The sequence below is a fragment of the Ptychodera flava genome, chromosome 4 (assembly GCF_041260155.1).
Source record: "Ptychodera flava strain L36383 chromosome 4, AS_Pfla_20210202, whole genome shotgun sequence".
In the NCBI taxonomy this organism is placed as follows: Eukaryota; Metazoa; Hemichordata; class Enteropneusta; family Ptychoderidae; genus Ptychodera; species Ptychodera flava.
Genome location: NC_091931.1, coordinates 37,040,826 through 37,058,388, shown reverse-complemented (window position 1 = coordinate 37,058,388; position 17,563 = coordinate 37,040,826). Strand labels below are relative to the sequence as shown.

The 17,563-nt window shown below is 42.7% G+C and overlaps 2 protein-coding genes across 3 annotated transcripts in view; one reads left to right on the top strand and one right to left on the bottom strand.

Annotated features, from left to right (window-relative positions):
- The window catches only part of LOC139131647 (gamma-aminobutyric acid receptor subunit alpha-6-like), a 56,875-nt gene extending 53,730 nt beyond the window's left edge, over nucleotides 1-3,145 (bottom strand). Inside the window, exon 1 of the mRNA XM_070697800.1 lies at nucleotides 2,711-3,145. The gene's annotated coding sequence lies outside the window, so the exon portion shown is untranslated. The remainder of the gene's footprint in view (nucleotides 1-2,710) is intronic.
- Nucleotides 3,146-4,080: 935 nt separating this feature from the next.
- LOC139131646 (gamma-aminobutyric acid receptor subunit beta-3-like) overlaps nucleotides 4,081-17,563 on the top strand; it is a 30,379-nt gene continuing 16,896 nt past the window's right edge. For both annotated transcript variants that reach the window (XM_070697798.1, XM_070697797.1), the window contains exons 1-5: nucleotides 4,081-4,332; nucleotides 4,488-4,606; nucleotides 4,867-4,934; nucleotides 10,293-10,513; nucleotides 11,587-11,669. In XM_070697798.1, the coding sequence (XP_070553899.1) occupies nucleotides 4,268-4,332; nucleotides 4,488-4,606; nucleotides 4,867-4,934; nucleotides 10,293-10,513; nucleotides 11,587-11,669 (556 nt within the window). In that variant the 5' untranslated portion in view covers nucleotides 4,081-4,267. The remainder of the gene's footprint in view (nucleotides 4,333-4,487; nucleotides 4,607-4,866; nucleotides 4,935-10,292; nucleotides 10,514-11,586; nucleotides 11,670-17,563) is intronic.

The following is a 17,563-nucleotide window of genomic DNA, read 5'->3' as shown; positions in this document are numbered from 1 at the left end:
AAAATACAACGAAGGACTGGGACAGGGCACGTGCTGTCGTTTCAAGCCTCCTCGCCAATAAGACGTGCTTTGAACTATTTTCATTCGGCTCACTTCGACGTAGATGAGCACGCGATGCGTGGACAAGAAAACGCTTCGGCACTGAGGGAAGTTGTTTATTCAAAAGGGGAAAAAACACTACACGGACGTTTTACTAGTAATTCGGCACTTTCACCGGTTGCTTGCATGATGATCATGGTTTGTTTTACTCCCGTCTTTTTCTCTCTCAAAACGATAACCAACTGGAGCGGAGCCTCTCCTGGAGGATCATGTTTCGCAATGATAGCTCCGTCCTCTTCATTTAGTTACAAAGAAAAAACACACAAAAGAGCGGAAGATTGAAGTGTCAATATTAACTTTCAGAAGCGTCCAAGGCTGCACGCTTGGAAGCAAACAAAATACAGCTTCAACAAGCATAATGATAACACCGGGTATTTTTCCCTAACTATGGTAACATGACGTTCGTAATTTCCAAAGCAAACTAACGCCATTTCATAGCCGCGTGATGTGCTTACAATCAATAGAAGTCTCGTTTCGTTTTCGTTAATAAAACGTGTTGCTCCGTATTGACTATAGAAAGTGTTCTTTCCCTTTAAAAAAATGACAGGCACTGCCACGACGCGGCATCCTGTCCGGCTGTCGTCATGGATAGAACGCGCGCACGCTCTGAGTCCCTGGCAACTGGTGACATTCACATTGGTATTCCGAGTCAAAAACTAATCCAAAGGTTAAGTGAAAATGAGCCGGGTAGCGATGGCGAGTGATCATGCCATCTCGTCGGTCATCAATGGAAATTGATGAGGCCACGTTATCCCCGTGCACTCGAAAGAACTTTTATCATTACTCAACCAGAGCAGTTTAATTTGGAAACATGAGAGCAGACGCGGGCTGGAAAAAAAAAGATTCAATTCATTGGTCTCCTCTCTCCATGGCAACCCCTCTTAACCTCTGGCGAACATGCAATCGTGGGAAGGGGAAATTACAAGACTTATTACGTGGCCATAAAGTTTAAATATCACAGGGTCCGACGCTAATTTGTCAATGTATACATCACCTTACAAAGGGGATGCGTATATTTGGTATTTGACTTTACTCTGATCGTGCCATCATCGCCGATGAAAACGCCAATGAAAACGACACATGTTGCAATAAATCGCTATAAAAATTTCCGCCAATGTAGGCGTTCTAAAAAACCCTCGGGGTAAGTAATATATGACAACCCTGGCATAGCTCGGAGGGACAGAGTGCTTTCTCAATCAAAGAAAAGCATATTGTTCCTACTGTACCAATTTGGGGCCAGGAGTTATATGTCTGCGGCGAGGATCACATGGCTAAATTACTGCCCTGTCATGCGGGCAGAATTAATTGGGGAGTTATACCGTGCATTAAAAGATCGGAGACCGGTGTTCTGTTGTCACCATTCGATGACTGGTTACCGTTAACCTGTGTATGATCGATTGTTGACATTTTGCTTAATTACTCGTTTAGATCACTGTCAACCTTAATTCGTCCCTCTCCTGGCCTGTTTTGTCGTGGGAAAACAACAAGCGTTAAAAGGTCGTTCCAGCAAATATGATCTGTATGTCTTTGATCTAACAAGAATGGCTATCGCTATTGGATGGTGATTGCTGGCTCCGTTGCAAGTTGAGGAAGGTATTTCGCCTTGCCGTGGCGGTATCGCGGTATCCACGGTGAGCGCGCTAGGTAAATTAAAGAGTGTCCAATTTCGTTAGCCAGAGAGGATGCTACAAGAGAAAACGACATAGCCTCGCGAAGTCAGACAATTTTTCATTCCTACGTCTTTCGCATTAGTAACTACCGGGGCCTCAAAGGCGATCTTGCAGTCGTTCAGCACAACTGGTCTTTTTCTAAAGCTTGCATTTCTTTGCCATAAAAAAACCAAATACTTGATAAATACAAATGACTACTGACTGCGGAAGCTTTAAAATGCTCGAGTATTTTTCCATCCAATAGGCTCTCAGTCGGTGTTAACTTGATTACCTGGATACGCAAAACGCCTGAATAGCACGAACGGCATTCCTTTGAAGAGATGGCAGTATATTTTATTATTTATGCGAAAGTCAATACGTACAGGGCATTGTGTACAACGCCGTACACCACATAATTTACCGACATCGCCATCAGTTTTTATGTCCCGGAAGAGTCTTCGAAGAATTCCAATCAGTTTCAAAGTGCAAGCGGACGGAGTGATGTGTTACAGTCATGATTGATGCCCGCAGCCCTCAGACACATTCACTTGTACACAACGTGTCAACCGATTTGCATTCGACTCTTATAATATTGTCTAGTCGGAGACTCCATTTCAAAAAAAAAGCATTGGCTTTGCCTCAAGTCGAATATTCACACGTTTTGAAGAAAAAATGAGTACACTGCAAAGAGTAAACTGCATTTGGGTTACGTAACCAAAATAATCAATCAAGTAAAATAATATGGAGATCTGGCGCGTTTCGGATCACACATACATGTAAATATTAGTGACTGAGTGAAAACGTGTATTTTCACCAAGATTGAAAGTCATTCTTTCCTTTATTTTTGTCCCACGACATGAAAAAGTACTCAAAGTGATATGATTTGAAGCGTATCGGTACAGGCTGTCCACGATCAGGCAGCATGCATTGCGTGTTTCGCATTAGTGAAAATAAATACTTACTTTTTTTGTTGGTACAGGTAGCGTGTTGTCGTCATTTGGATCAACCCACATACAATTAATTACAGCGACAGCATCAGGATCCTTCTGGAAGAGTCTTGTATCTTGTGTCTCTCTCAAGCAAGTCCTCAAAAACAGGCTTTGAAGAATGACTCGTTGATCGCAGAACTAAAAGATCGCGGATGCGGCACACAGTCTCGGAAAAAAGCTAAAAATTTACAAGGATCGTAATCACTGGCGAATTCAAACTCGGAACCCTAGGGCGCCTGGATGGACCCCTAACCATGTCATTATAACTGGTAAACTACGCTCAATGCAGTGCGACTGGAGCCCTCAGTAACTGAAAAAGATGCCTCGTCTCCGCTCGCGGATTCGAACTCGATGATGAGTGACCCAGCGGTTTACCCGACTGCTGACATCATCGATCTTTTCGAATTCTCTCGTACTTTTTTTTTCCGAGCAGGACCCCCCACAACGTGACGTGAGATTGACGACTGTTCGACGAATTGCGCACGCCTGTCAGTCAACCCACGCGACTGTGAACGACGTATCGTGTACAGCTGTGGCCGGCCGAATGGATAGCTAGCCTTACTACGAACACAAGTTGTTTGGCATACGTTTAAACCAGTGTGGAGGCTCGATCAGCACGGCGCTCCGTCCGTACCTAGCACACAGCCCCCTTTGCCGAGACGTACGGCGAGACTTCAAGGATACACCACCAACCGCCAGTTGTTTACAAGGACTCACTGCGTAACACAGACAGTCGTGGATCGAGCGCCGTTTCTTGGATTTCTGGTTCACTCCACCAGCTTCATCGTCGATTTGAAAAAGAAAAAAATATCCGACAACTGCAACGTTGGTTGGCTGAATATCGTAATACAGCTCTACGTTAGCGCTGGTTATCGTTATATATGCCGTCAAAAGTTAAAGAAATGTAGCGATACAGCGGCGCGATATTGTGTCCTTAGGAGATGCGACTGCACGGAACTAAACCTAGCGCAAGATTTCACCTGTAAATAATCCGTTTCGATATCACTAGTAATTTAAGTGCTACCGCACGAAAAGTGGACGTTTTCTATTGTATTACATTCGCATTTCTGAGACAGGGACAAGGTGTACCTGACGTGAAAGGACAAAGATTAGCCTTGCCGGTTTGTGTGTCTCATTATGATGTAGACGAGGGGATCGCGTATAAAATGTGTACGCGAGTGAGATAGAGGCTTCCCAGCCTCAAGAACCTGTCCTCGACGACAACATCGCTACCTTTCAGCGGGCCGTACATCATCTATCCCTGTGTAGATATCGTCAAGGAGTGAGCGCTTCTAAAAATAACTCCGGCGATTTGGTATAGCGATTGCCGTGTATACTACCTGAAGATATATACATACATACACGAACAAGTCATACTCGCCATCCTTGATATTAATGAGACATCGGAGGGCATCTGCGCCTGCGCATCAACGGGCTCTGAAGCTTTGGTATAGTTGTAGCAAGCATCAATCATTATATCGTGTGTTGTATATACCCTGTTTTATTTATCAGTCGAACTAGCCGTCAAATATGTGGTCGAGACACCCTGTGTTTCTTCACCTCGTCGTATCAGCACTTTATATATACTGGACACAGTGAGTATACTGTAGATTCGAATTTTTGACGTATTGCAATTTACATATTTTGTTTAATAGCTGGGTTGATATTTGTTCCCATGATATGCCAACCTACGTGACTCAACCTTACACGTATATTTCTTCTCCTTCCTTGGTCTGCCTCTGCATCCCAGTGCCTCTTACCAGATGGAAGAATATTCCAAGCATGATGAAGAACGAATCCTCAACATTAGCCGCACTGTCGACAAAATCCTGAAGACGTACGACATTCGGCTGAGGCCACAGTTTGGAGGTAAGCGCGCGCCGAGCCATGCCTGTCCCCCCTTGACTGCTCGCCTGCATTCAACTTTAAATTATGCAACCGTGGTAGCCAATCGCATGTTTAGAATAGAAAACCCAAAACGCGAAGTTTTGGTCGTCGCTCGGTGTTGGAAATCGCTCACTTCAAGATCAGTTCGATCGAATTACTCGTACCTGAACGTAGTTAATTCCAGAGCGTGTTCCACAACGCATACTATGCTGACAAGCCTGTGCTCACATCTTTCGTTGCAGGGCCTCCGGTTCAAGTGCAGATGGACATGCACATTGTGAACATAAATAGTATATCAGAAGTGAATATGGTAAGTGTGTCACCTGATCTAAAAACTACAAAAATTGACGAGTGAAGACGGATGTTTGAATTTTCAGATGCATTTATCACACTTCAATATCCGATATCCCCCGTTCTACTCAAAATGACGGGCATTCAGTGAACCATACATTAGCGGGCGTAATATTGTCTGATCATGTTGCGCTCTGCTTTCCATGCGCAAGTAGAGACGTTGCATAGATTGGTTCATTTTCGTAAACTTCAGGCGTGTATTTCTCATATAGCATTGCCAACCCAGCACGTGCTTGCTACTGTGCCTGCCCAACCGAACGCAACACGGCGTGAACGGAATGTGTAACCCGGGCAGCATTAATCAAAACGCTGCAGGATTGACGGAAATACCAGTGCCGCAGAACTGGAAACTGTGTCGCGGCGCCATTTCGCCGCGAAAGCACGTAGTCTCGTCTCCGATTCCCACCGTATGGTGCTGCGTACGGTGATCGTATTTATATATGTGCCCACCATTTCGACTACAAATTTAAGTTTGTAATTATCACCGACAATGCTGGCTTTTCGGTGTTTATAAATTAATCGATCGATGACCGGCAGCGAATTGACTTCTCAAAAGTGAAATATCTACTCGCCAGTTTAGTTGTTTAGTTCATATCTGACAATGCCGAATATTGCATTTGTAACCTGATGCCGATGCCATTGCATGTAAGTCTGATTACAATGGATACAATAACGGCTATAACGTTTATTAATACTGTACAAACAGTTTAATCAGTGTGTTCTTCAAACAAGACATTGTTTACAGAAAAATGTATCGGGTAGACTTTGGAATTTGATATCCTCAGGGTTATTTCTACGAAACATTGAAACGGAAATTTGTCTCGAATTTACCTTTTTGGAAAACAGCTTTAATGACACATACAAATTATTATTATAATTATTATTATTATTATTATTATTATTATTGTTGTTGTTGTTGTTGTTGTTGTTGCTTTTGTTGTTGTTGTTGTTGTTGTTATCATCGTCGTCATCACCATCCTTGTTTCTTCTTGCTTCTGCTGTTTATTTTTGTTTCACTGAAATGTTGTTATGGTGTTGGGTCTTTTCATTCTGTGCTTTGCTTTGTGATTGTTTACGTTGTTGGCGATATCACCATCGTCCTCACAGTTGCGGTTTGCGTACAATTCTGAAGTAAGGCCTTGATTCGTAGAGCGACTGGAGTTTTTCTGAACACAGTAAGAAAGCGTATTGCCATAGGGGTATTATGCAAGCAGCTGTTAAACAGATTTAAAAAATATCTGGAAGTAAGGGCATTGTGATTCTGTTGTCGCTTTTGTCTGTTTTATCGCGCGCCTGAATGAGATTGCATTGTGGCTTGATCGCTGATACAATTCGAGAGTATTGAATCCATACGAAAAACAGTAATGTGTCGTTCGGAGAATGTGTCATCACGGTTATGCTGTTGACAGAAATTGCATTAGGTCCATCGATGTGTACTTTTCCGTTTTTATTTCTAGCGTGAGTCTGCAGTAATTAGCAAGCCACTTCGATTCTTAAAATTCTCTTTTGATGTGTTGATCAATACGTGAGCGTTCGTATTTGACAAGTCAATCGTTTACACCGCTTGCTTCTTCTCTCAACGATTAAAAACAACCTAGATACGCAACCGCCTGCTACTTATCATGTGTACATAAGTAGAAGCCGAGCAGATCGCGACGGTCTCGCGGGCGTCGTTTAACGATCTCAATGGGCCAACACCGCCGCTGCGTTATCGCAAACTCACCCTGTTTTTCCGTTCTCCCTTTTCGGCACTATCTCGCCCTTCGCTCTGCCCGCATCTGCGAAAGCGGCGGCCGGGAAAATAAGCGATGAGCGCATTAGTGCCAATTAAATTGCGAGCGATAAGCATTTGATAATGCGGGTCTCAAATTATTTGGCCATTAAAATTGCGCGAGGAGGAAAAGGTGGATTTCGGTAAAGACACCCTGGGCTGGGTCATTAGCCGTCAATTTTACCACTCACCAATTATAAATTTACCTCTGACTAAGCACGCATGTCGCGTTACCTCTCGATTTTTCCCTCCATGAAGACACAATGTGGATGAATAACCTGCCCACGATATCTTTTGGGAAAACAAAACAAAACAAATCACATGTTGTCGGATAGGGATATTGTTGTCTTTGTAGGCATCGTTGACTTTGAAAATGAGTACATCGTCATATTATGAGTAACAATCGCTGACACCGTAAGCATCCCATTTCCACTTTTAACCTCTGTTCCTCATGTTCAGTGTTAGTTCGCCGCTAGCTTTTTCCTTCGCCAATTTAATATGGTGCATATGAGCCACTCAGAAGCCAGCCATCATCCCATGTAATGATGCAGCCGTGGCAAGTTTTGTAAAACTTGTCATTATCCTCGCTACATGAAATCTCGATAAAGCGGTACTGCCATTAATAAGTCACAGATCACCTACTTTTCAAGGATTGTCCATCATAGTACAGATGACCAGCTCACCAGGCTGGGTCATCTGATCGCGTCATTTTATATTATTTTTGGTTGTTTTTTTTAATTTTTGTTTGTGTGTGTGGTTGTGTGTGTGTCCATTACAGTATATGTGTGATGTAATAATTATAAGGTAATCAATGCGATGCCTCGTCACTGAAACAACAAAGGTTGCTTGGTGAAAGTGTGCATAACTTGGTGTTCTCTGAGCCATGCATAAGGAAATGGTTTTCTTCCATAGAGACGCTTAAAAAGACACTGAGTTTGAGGTGTTGTGTACACAAGTTTGATGTGAACATTTCAAAATCTACCTTTCCGTAGACATGCAAATATACAGTGTCATCCGCCCTTGATTTTTTTTTGCCATTAATTCCCTTTATAGGTATCTTGTATACGTCATCAGTGGGGAATGTTGACTTTATGCGACTGTTAAAGAGACATTATCGCTATCTTTTGACCTTCTTTTCACCAATATTGTTGCAAATGAACAATTGCTGATGTCCTTCGACTTATTAAAAGATGTCTAAAAATGGTCGACCATAGACAACTTCCATCCAATTTTGCCTTCGCTGTGTAGAAAACCATCGGGTCAGAGGTTTTAGGTGGGCTACTATTAACCCCTGACCCGAGGTTTTTCTACACAGTGTAGGCAAAATTGGACAGATGTTGTCTATGGTCATCCATTTTTTAGACATCTTTCAGGAAGTCCAACGACACCAGCTACTGTTCGTTTGCAACAATATTGGTGAAAAAGGGTCAAAAGATAGCGATAATGTCCCTTTAAATAATGTTGAGACGTTATATTTTTGCCGATAGCGTCAGTTCAAATTTTAGGTCTTCTTTCCACTAAATTTTGTGACCGATCCGTTTCTCATGGCGTAGGTGATCACTTTCTTTTTAATTAATGTTTTTTTTCAAAGGTATATGTAGAAATTTGTTTCGTGTTTAGGTGTTCTGTTGGTTTCAACAAGGCTGACCGCATCATCCAAATCTGAGTTTTAAGTGTGCAATACCCAAGCGTTTCTAAGGTAGCTCACAGCTATACCCCATTATAGTTTCCACCCCTTTCTGCATTCACGATAGTAAACCTGGAGAAGATCCGTTGTCATCATACACACACACCGTGGTAATTAGCAATGTCTTCCTTGTATACAAAGGCATCTTACCTCAACGATTAAATCCCTCACGATATAGAGCTTTGGTAACAAGCCATTTTCCCGATCGATCAGGAACTTCCCGGGTATATGGCGTGTGAAATAAAGTGAAGCCGACTCTCATTGCCGTCATAAATACCGGGCATTCTCCGGAAAGTTTCAAATAACAGGTACATAGTAACAGAGAGAGAGGCCGAAATGTGGCGCCACTTCCTTTTAATTTATCCATATTTAATAAGCGGTATCGGAACACACTTTTCAAGACAGCCACTAAATCATCCGTTATAGCTCCCTCCTCAAGTTCCTTTCATAAATATTTTGTATGGCCCCCTGCTCGTAAAATCGCCTGTTTATTGTCGCGTTCTTCTACCTTATAAAGGCAGGACCAGACCCGAACATCATGGAGTTGCCGGCTAGCTCTTGAGGTAAACAATGAAAGGAACAAGTGCAATTTTCTTGTCGTTATAACCTGATACTTGACAGAAATTGTGAAGGCTATAGCGATCCGCGTGTATAATCGATGCGCTTTTTAATCACCAACAAATCGTAAAAAGCTGATTTCGTCACAGGAGAGGGACGAAAAGTTAAAAACGAATACCTATGAAATTATTTCAAGGGGAAAAGAAAAGAAAACGATCTCACCGAGCAGGTTAAAACTCTCCCGTCGGAGTACTATCCTGTACTATACGTACCCTGAGAGAGACAATTAACAACTCTCGTTAAAATATCGGCACAAAAGTCGGCAACAAATCATAAATTCCCCCACCAGATTGTAACTGTATACACTAGATTTTATTATGAAATATAAGGTCACCTGTTACTTTAATTTTAGGTCAGGGAGCAATTCTATCTTGACTTAAGCACGGAAGTACGTGCACATCAGGTATCCAGTAGGGTAGATTTTCGTTTATTATCACATAAAATCAAGTTTGTGACGATAACTTTACTCAGCGATGCTGATCCATTGAGCTAATGAACCCTATTATTTGCCTTCGTGTGACTGACCTCCAAATCCTCTAAAACAGACCGGCAGTTCACGTTTCTCAACATCAGAGACGGATTCTGACTGTACCGGGACTGAATTTTTCCGTATAGACCACTCGGAAAAATAAAGCGGCACGGTCATCGTCGAAGGAAGTAGTCAAGCGAAGAAAATGCAATAATTTGCCTCGTTACTTGTTTGCAGAAATTTTTGTCAATTATTTACGCATCGCCATTTTATACGCTGCGTGGTCACTGATTGGCCATCTTTCATACTTGTTGATATCTCGATACCTGATTTGTGACGTCTTTGAGCTTCTCGCTTGTCTGCGTGTCCCTGTCTCCTACCGCTGTAATGGGTGACAATATTTGATCATGTATCCCTTTGCCACGTTTAGAATCAAACGGACGACATCCCGTTTGTGACGTAAGACTTACACGCACGTGACACCAGACGACGTTGGCCGCCAGGTTTCTTATGTACCCTTTGTCAAAATTCAAACAAGAACAAAATCTATTTGGGTGATTTTCGACCCAGTTTTATTACAATAAATATTCTGCGTTTTAAGTAGAAGTGTTTCATCGAGCGGTTCGAGTGAGAGAAGAAACTGCCGCATATCGGATGCATGTTGTCATAGCAATATCCTTTTAAAATTTGACGTGAATCGTACTTCCTTAAAGCTAAAAATCTGCGATTATCACGTGACAAAAGGTTCCCTGTTTTCTTTCATTTTTCCTAGGATTACACGATAACGATGTATTTCAGGCAGTATTGGCAGGACAAGAGATTGCAATATGACGCCTCACTCGGTAATATTTCATTTGACGCACGCCTGGCCGATAAAATATGGGTTCCCGATACCTACTTCGTGAATGACAAAAAGTCCTTCGTCCATAAGGTGACGGTGTCCAACAGAATGCTCCGATTACACTACGACGGTAGTGTCCTATACGGTCTGAGGTAAGTTGGCTAGTTCTATAAACTTCAAGTTCACCCGAAGAAAAAAAAACAGGCTGGTGAGATTTCTGGTAGATGTCGTGACCTTTCATTGTCTTGGAAATAATTTTTTTTCCAAACATATTTAAGAGCAGCATGTTCATTGGTTTGTTTTGCCAGTCGTCGCACGTGCGTGTCCAGTCGGGGGTAAAATCGCTCACCATGCCCCAAGGGGGCTTTTTTTTTTTGCTTTCTCAGTCACTGGGTATATGTGAAGATGCTCAGGACGCCGCATGCGTGCTGAGTGCATGCAAGGTCACGTGGCCTCGCTGTTTGTTGTCTATCCACACGCAAATAATCTCAATCCACGAAAAAACGGCGTGCCCCCCAAAAAAAAGTCCCACACCCCAGAGTTTTTTTTTTGTTTGTTTTTTTTTGGGTTTTTTTTTTGTCAGTCACTGGGTATATGTGAAGATGGTCAGTACGCCGCATGCGTGCTGAGTGCATGCAAGGTCACGTGGTCTCGCTGTTTGTTGTCCATCCACACGCAAGTATTCTCAATCCGTGAAAACGACATGCCTAAATAATCGCATACGCTTCATGACGTCATTTGAAGGCGTGTTTACTCTCTCATCCTCGTCATATTCAAAGCATAATTACAAGCCAATAAAACATGTCATTTATTTTAACACAAAGAGTACAAAGCCTGTTTTTATCAAATATGTCTCTCTGCCTCGGTTTACTCAACACAGAATAAACAGTCTTCATAATTTCCCCATATGCTTTTAGTAAAAAAAATTAATGAATGGGTCGGAAATTGGAATTCGGTTCTGTGTGAGGAGCACGGAAAATCATACACAAACAGAAACTCACGGGCACCATCCGTGTAACGACGCTGTCTCTGCTGTATGTCTCTAATATCCCCGTCTTACATGTATCTTGCCCAGCCAATTATGAAAATAGCTCGTCAGAGCCACTGAATTTACACTCCACCCGATCCGCCAGATTCCAGGAGCATCAACACAAATAGAATCTCACTAATCTAATCCACTTAACATTCTGACGTCATTTTTTCTTCTCCCTCCCTTCTCAAACAGAATAACCACTGTAGCCTCGTGTATGATGGATCTCCACGATTATCCATTAGACGTACAGAACTGTACCTTGGAGATAGAAAGCTGTAAGTTTTCTTTAGTATCTTGTCTCCTTTTCTTAACCGGATCCCATTACTGTCCTGGCGTATTGGGAGCAATTCTACCAAACTGTCCACCCTAATCAGGTTGTCGACCGTCAGCGTGGTAATCTGATTTGTCGACTGGCGCGCGCGGGTCTGTTTCCTTCACACCTCGTTCCTCCTCTCATGTTAGCAACAAAAGATGACGCTCCTGTTCGGTCACAAGTCCGAGTACACCTTGGCTCGAGCTTTTTTTTATGACTGCTTGTTCGTGACATAGCGTCATTCGTGCTGTTCCATGTCATTAAAATAGCAATTTGAAACCAGAATAACCGCCGTTCAACCGAAAAGTTCTGCGATTAAATTCAACAAAAGGTGACCTCAGAATCTGAAAGCAGGGCTATTCCGCTCCGATTTGCGTACATTATCGCTCTTTGTTCCCCCGATGTGACATTTGCCTTGTCGGTGACAAAGAGTCGTTCACTTCTTCCGTCTTTATGTAGGTTAGTTTGGCATGCTGTCAGCCTCACACAGCCCCTGGGGCTCTTTACACTACGAAGATCTGTGCCCTCCCGACTTCTCACGTCACAAGACCTGAATGAGAAACAAAACTATATTTTCTTTCACTGACGTCTTAAATGCAATAGTAATATGCAAGATATGTCTTTGCTAATATCCTTTATTTAGTGTTTCGTGTAATCGTTTTAAATCCGCGATGCCATTCCAATTACTGGATTGTTTCGTTTCATTATCTCATTTTGTTTTCTATTTTGGTCATCCATGACATAATTCCATTTCAGTCATGTTGTTTTTAGCCAGCGTGTTTCGCTTTGATTTCACATCGTCTGCAGCAAGCATACTGGGACAAGGCATGCTAACCCCAGTAAACTGTAAATCTAGAGTTACGCCACTGAAATCTATAGAATTCTGGTAGCAATGACAATGTCCGGTCCACTTCAAGGCTCTTCTCCCGTCCCAAGAACTAAAAAAAATCGTGTGTTCGCTTTATTATACAAACCCACTTCGCTTTATCAAACAAACCCACTTCGAACGTTGACTTATGTTCATAAGGAGAACGTTCGTGTCACTTACTGTCAGCTAAACAAATGATGCGTTTATAGCATTGCCAGGGAAGAACGAGATCCGGCTTAGCTGTATAAATCCAAATGTATCTTCTTAGGGATTTGGTGTCCTTGGTCTCAGAAGACATTCAGCACTAAATCGTGAGCTGTGGCGGCTTTCTGTATCTGTCTCGCAGAGGTGTCGTATCAGAGCTCGTTCAAACTGAATGCTAGGATGGGCTGGCGGTTATTTTTTCTGACTACGTTATCGCGACTTAACCGACAGATCAGTGTGGCGGCCCTGTCTTCTGAAAGGCTGGCGTCTGATACATCCAAAGCCTTTGAGTATATTTAATACGTCACGTCACTGAACCGGTCGATTTACTAGTAAGAGGACCTAAGAAACTGCGGCCTCAGCTTGGCACCTCTGTCGTTTTCATGGAACGCGTTTGAGTCATCAAAGATTACAGGGATAGACGCTGTCATCTGTAAAGTGCGATGTGGTCCACCAAGGTCTCTCCAGTTTTAGTTTTTTTCCCCGGGCGCTTCAACAACCCTTAATTCGATTTCGATGATGTTTCGTCCAAGCCGGCCCCGACTCCATTCGATTTCCTTGCATTGAAGTTACACGGAAATACGATAACATCGTGACGTCACGGGCACTAAGCTGATTTGGGTCTTATTTTTAGTATTGGACAATTCCCTAATGAAGACAAAGGCTATTTGGAATATGATCATCTCACATCATCAGCCTTGCAGGCGTCAGAGTTTCCGTTTGTTTAGCATATTTATGCATTTCCTTGCTGGCCGAGGTAATCCGCACATTCATCACCGTGTCAAAAATAAAATGAGAGACAAAAAAAGATAACGGTGTTTGCAAAGAAGCACTCTGATTGTTTCTCAATGTTCTCCGCGCTATCTTACTTTTTGCCGTGGATGTTGTCGTCATCGTCAAAACAGGACCATCACAACTTAACAATTCTACAAATAAAGCACATTCATTTATCTCCTCGTTGCGTGTGATGGCTAATGAAAATGACGTCAGTGCCAGCGGTGAAATCGAGGGCACCGCTGACGGTGACATAAATCACTCAACCTGGAATAGAGCAATTTTCATTTTCTAGTTACGGTATTAAGCGGGGGGAGGGCGGGGGGGGGGGGGGCTTGTGGCGCAGACTATCGAGTTTTATCGTGTTGATCGGTATCCAAAAAGAAATTAACAAATCTATGCACAGTCCCGGCTGTGCAGCGGTTAACAGGAGTTCCTGCGGGAAGTTTCGTAGCCCGTCCGTTTGTCGACGTGACGGATATTGCAGGGATACATCAACCGTGTCATGTTGAGAACGTGTTGCAGTTACGCTCAACTCTGCAGTACATGCATAGCTGATGGAGCATCTCATTTAATCTCATGCTCTGAATTTTTACACAGAATGTCTCCAAGCCCTTGCTACAGTCGCACTGTCAAAGCTAAGGCGAAATGACTGATACTTTTTTAAAGTCCCAATCTGCTGCCGCAGCACGGAGCAAAGGTCACACAAATTTCCGATAAGTCTACTCAGGATGCTATTACAGAAAGCAATCCATGAATACAGGGCTCGTTAGATGTCTTTATCATCATTCCACTGCAAGCAGCATGTCATTTCCTTCATAGACAAAGCAACCAGGGCCGGCTAAAATAGGGATGTCGGAAAAAAGCCGAAATATTAGTATCTGGCTTGTTCAGAAAACCGGGACCCGGGCGTCGACATCAACGAAGACCAGGGTTGTAGGGTTTTTTTCTGATGTGGCAGTGTTTTAACCTGTCATGGTCGTTTAGGCCTAAACAACCGTAAATCACCAGATATTAGAGAAAGGGGAAGCAGCTATTCCACAAATTGTACTCGTAATCGTATTTTAGTGCATCCACTAGGAAGTGACGTCATAATCCCAGCATCGACAAATGGCATTTTTCATTTGTGTCGGAAGAAAAGGGCGAAAGGGGGTTGTGCGTGTGCGTGTTGTGATGGTTACCAGTACCTGCAGAAGCATGGGTGTGTCCCTGATTTTATCTTTCTAAGCATCGAAATTTCGCAATCAGAGCGAGACAACGGTTAATTTAATATTTTCTGTCCTGCAATGCTCCGTCGGAAAGCGCCCATGGGTCTTTAACGTCTGGCAACGCACCCTATCTCCAAAGCGCAGGAGCAGAAATTCATCTGAACGTTTCGTGTCCGTATTGGCGCCATATCATTTTCAACTCTTTGATTTCCTTTCACGAAAGGACGGCGAAGGTTGTACATTTGCATTCAATAGATAAATAAATCTTCCACAGAAATGGCATCGGCACAGTTACCTCAGAAGTGACAAGTACCATCTGGATGAATTTGTGACGACATCCGGGCTCCTTTCGTTTGTTCTCGTTTGCCCGGATGTAAACTGAGTGGCAGCGTTGTTAGTATCAGCCTCGACTCGATTAATATCAGAGAACTTGATCAATTCTGATCTCGTCTGATTTCATATGCCTATATATCAAGCCTACTGCAGTTTTTTTTCCCAACTCGTCGTGAGACGTCACTGTCCATTTCAGTACGCCCCATAGTGACGGCCCAGGGAACGTGAGCACATCTTTGAACGTGTGTATGTGACAAAGAAATTTCGACGAACATTCCCTCGTTAAAACTAATTTACTTTTTGCTATGTTCATCTTCATATTGAATCGATGATCTAGGTCAAACCGAGAGCTCAGATGGCATGTCACCAGTCCATGTATTACCTAGCCGCAGTGTACATCATTTAAACATGCATTTGCACAGTTTTGCATGCAGCTTGTCTAGCGACACATCTGCACCGAGGCCTATCCACGGGCAAATTGATTGCCTGTCGTGGACACATTCTGAAGAAGAAAAAAACGGGCAAAAGTAAGACACCGTCTTACTGTGTCAAATAATGTTTCCTCGGCGTATTATCGGTTCGACTATTGCCAATTCAAGGATGAGAAAATCAGCTCATCTCGATAGATATTCCTTCTCTAATTGAAGAAAGACGCTGGGTGCATTCAGAAACAAGTCAGTGTTCACATACTGACTATGATACTGACTATGATACTGCGAATGGTTCCTTCATCATTCATTCGGATCCCCGTACAACAATTAGACAGTGCTTGCATTACATGTTTGGCGAATGTACAAAATGGTATTAATTATTTTGGATGGCATGCTAATAGTTTTTATTGGGGAGTGGGGTATTTTCATTGAGGTATTCAGATTCCGCTGTGATAGGTTGGCGATTGCATTTCATCGATTCGAGTTGTCGTCATAATTCCTACGTCTCTCCCTCCCATTCTTTTTCTCTTCCCCTCTCTCTCTCTCTCTCTCTCTCTCTCTCTCTCTCTCTCTCTCTCTCTCTCTCTCTCTCTCTCTCTCTCTCTCTCTCTCTCTCTCTCTCTCTCGCTCTTTTCAGCGTGAGAGAGTCGAAACTATATCATAGTCGTTCTATAAATGCGTTTATCTGTACATTTTCCCTTTTTGACATTGCCTTTGTTGTTAGATGTCCCCCCGGGAATCGTGGACAAGCAGCGGCTCTAATCGAATCACCAAGCGTCACATGTGTAAAATCCTTTAATAAGGAACAAATCGATAATTATTTCCGTCAATATGCGATGCTTAGACAATGTTGTCGGCGCGACTAGCAACGCATGGAGAATTTGATTATCTTGGTAGATTAGGCAAAAAAATGCGATTTTTTGAAAGACTAAAGATATGGTGCAAAGCACGAAGCCCTTTTTTGGTCTGCTAATTTGATGGATTGGACGTGATTGCAAAACATAGCGACAAGGACTCCCATTGTGTTACTAAACCGGGAAATAATTCATAACCAAAAATTAAAGGTAAAATACAAACCATCCTTTTGATTTCATTTTGTATTAATCACTGTCTATAAGATAGCTCTGATTGTCTGGTAGAAGAGGCCCTCGTTAGTTTATCAGCCTGTGGAAAACTAACCCGAGAGTTAATTGCGGGATTATGTCTATTAAATTCATAAATGCACAGAAGAGTGGCTAACATAAAAGTCATTTTGCAGTCTCCCCTTGTGATTCTGAATTCGATTTGCTGTGATTTTATCCGAGTTTCATTGAAGCATTTTTGATCTTGGATGGAGTGTCCTCCTGCCCAATGGCGGTGTGACAGCCGCAACATCCGTGACAAGACTGAAGCAGCCTGGGCCTCATAGAAACTTGTACAACACGTGATAATCGACCTGGATGACGTGGCACACATTCGCTGTTCTGAAGTGAAATTAGTGCCCCCGTATACAAGACTGCGGTCTGTTGCCGTCACAATAGTCGCAAGAAAACATCGCCGTGCTAGTACTTCGTGCCAAAATAGACCTTTCTTTAATCTCTTCACATTAAAAAAGTGTCATCTCACATGTATTCAAAACTTACTACTTTGTAGGAAGGCAGAACGCGCCTCGGTGACAGATAGACTCTCAAATTCCTACAATTCTTTTCTGATCTGCCACTTGTGGAGGGCTCATTTTAAAACTGTTGGAGAAAGAAAAACTTTCACCGTCTTTGTTTTTCGAAAATTCAAATTTTTCCCCATAGGGTCAACACGGGAATGGCAACCATTTTGAATTCCAAATATCGCGAAATGTTAGGTAATTTGTTTCGCTAGTTCCAAAGTTTGCACGGTGACCCCTGATTGTTATTGTTTATTTGGTAAGAGAATGGTTGAAAGTTCCATTCAGGAAAGTTTGAGCAAAAGTTTAAGTCTTTCACTTTAGAGGCGCATACTACCTTAAAAGTACTTTTTGAGACTACAGATATATATATGTCAGCATTGAAGGTGACAACATTCG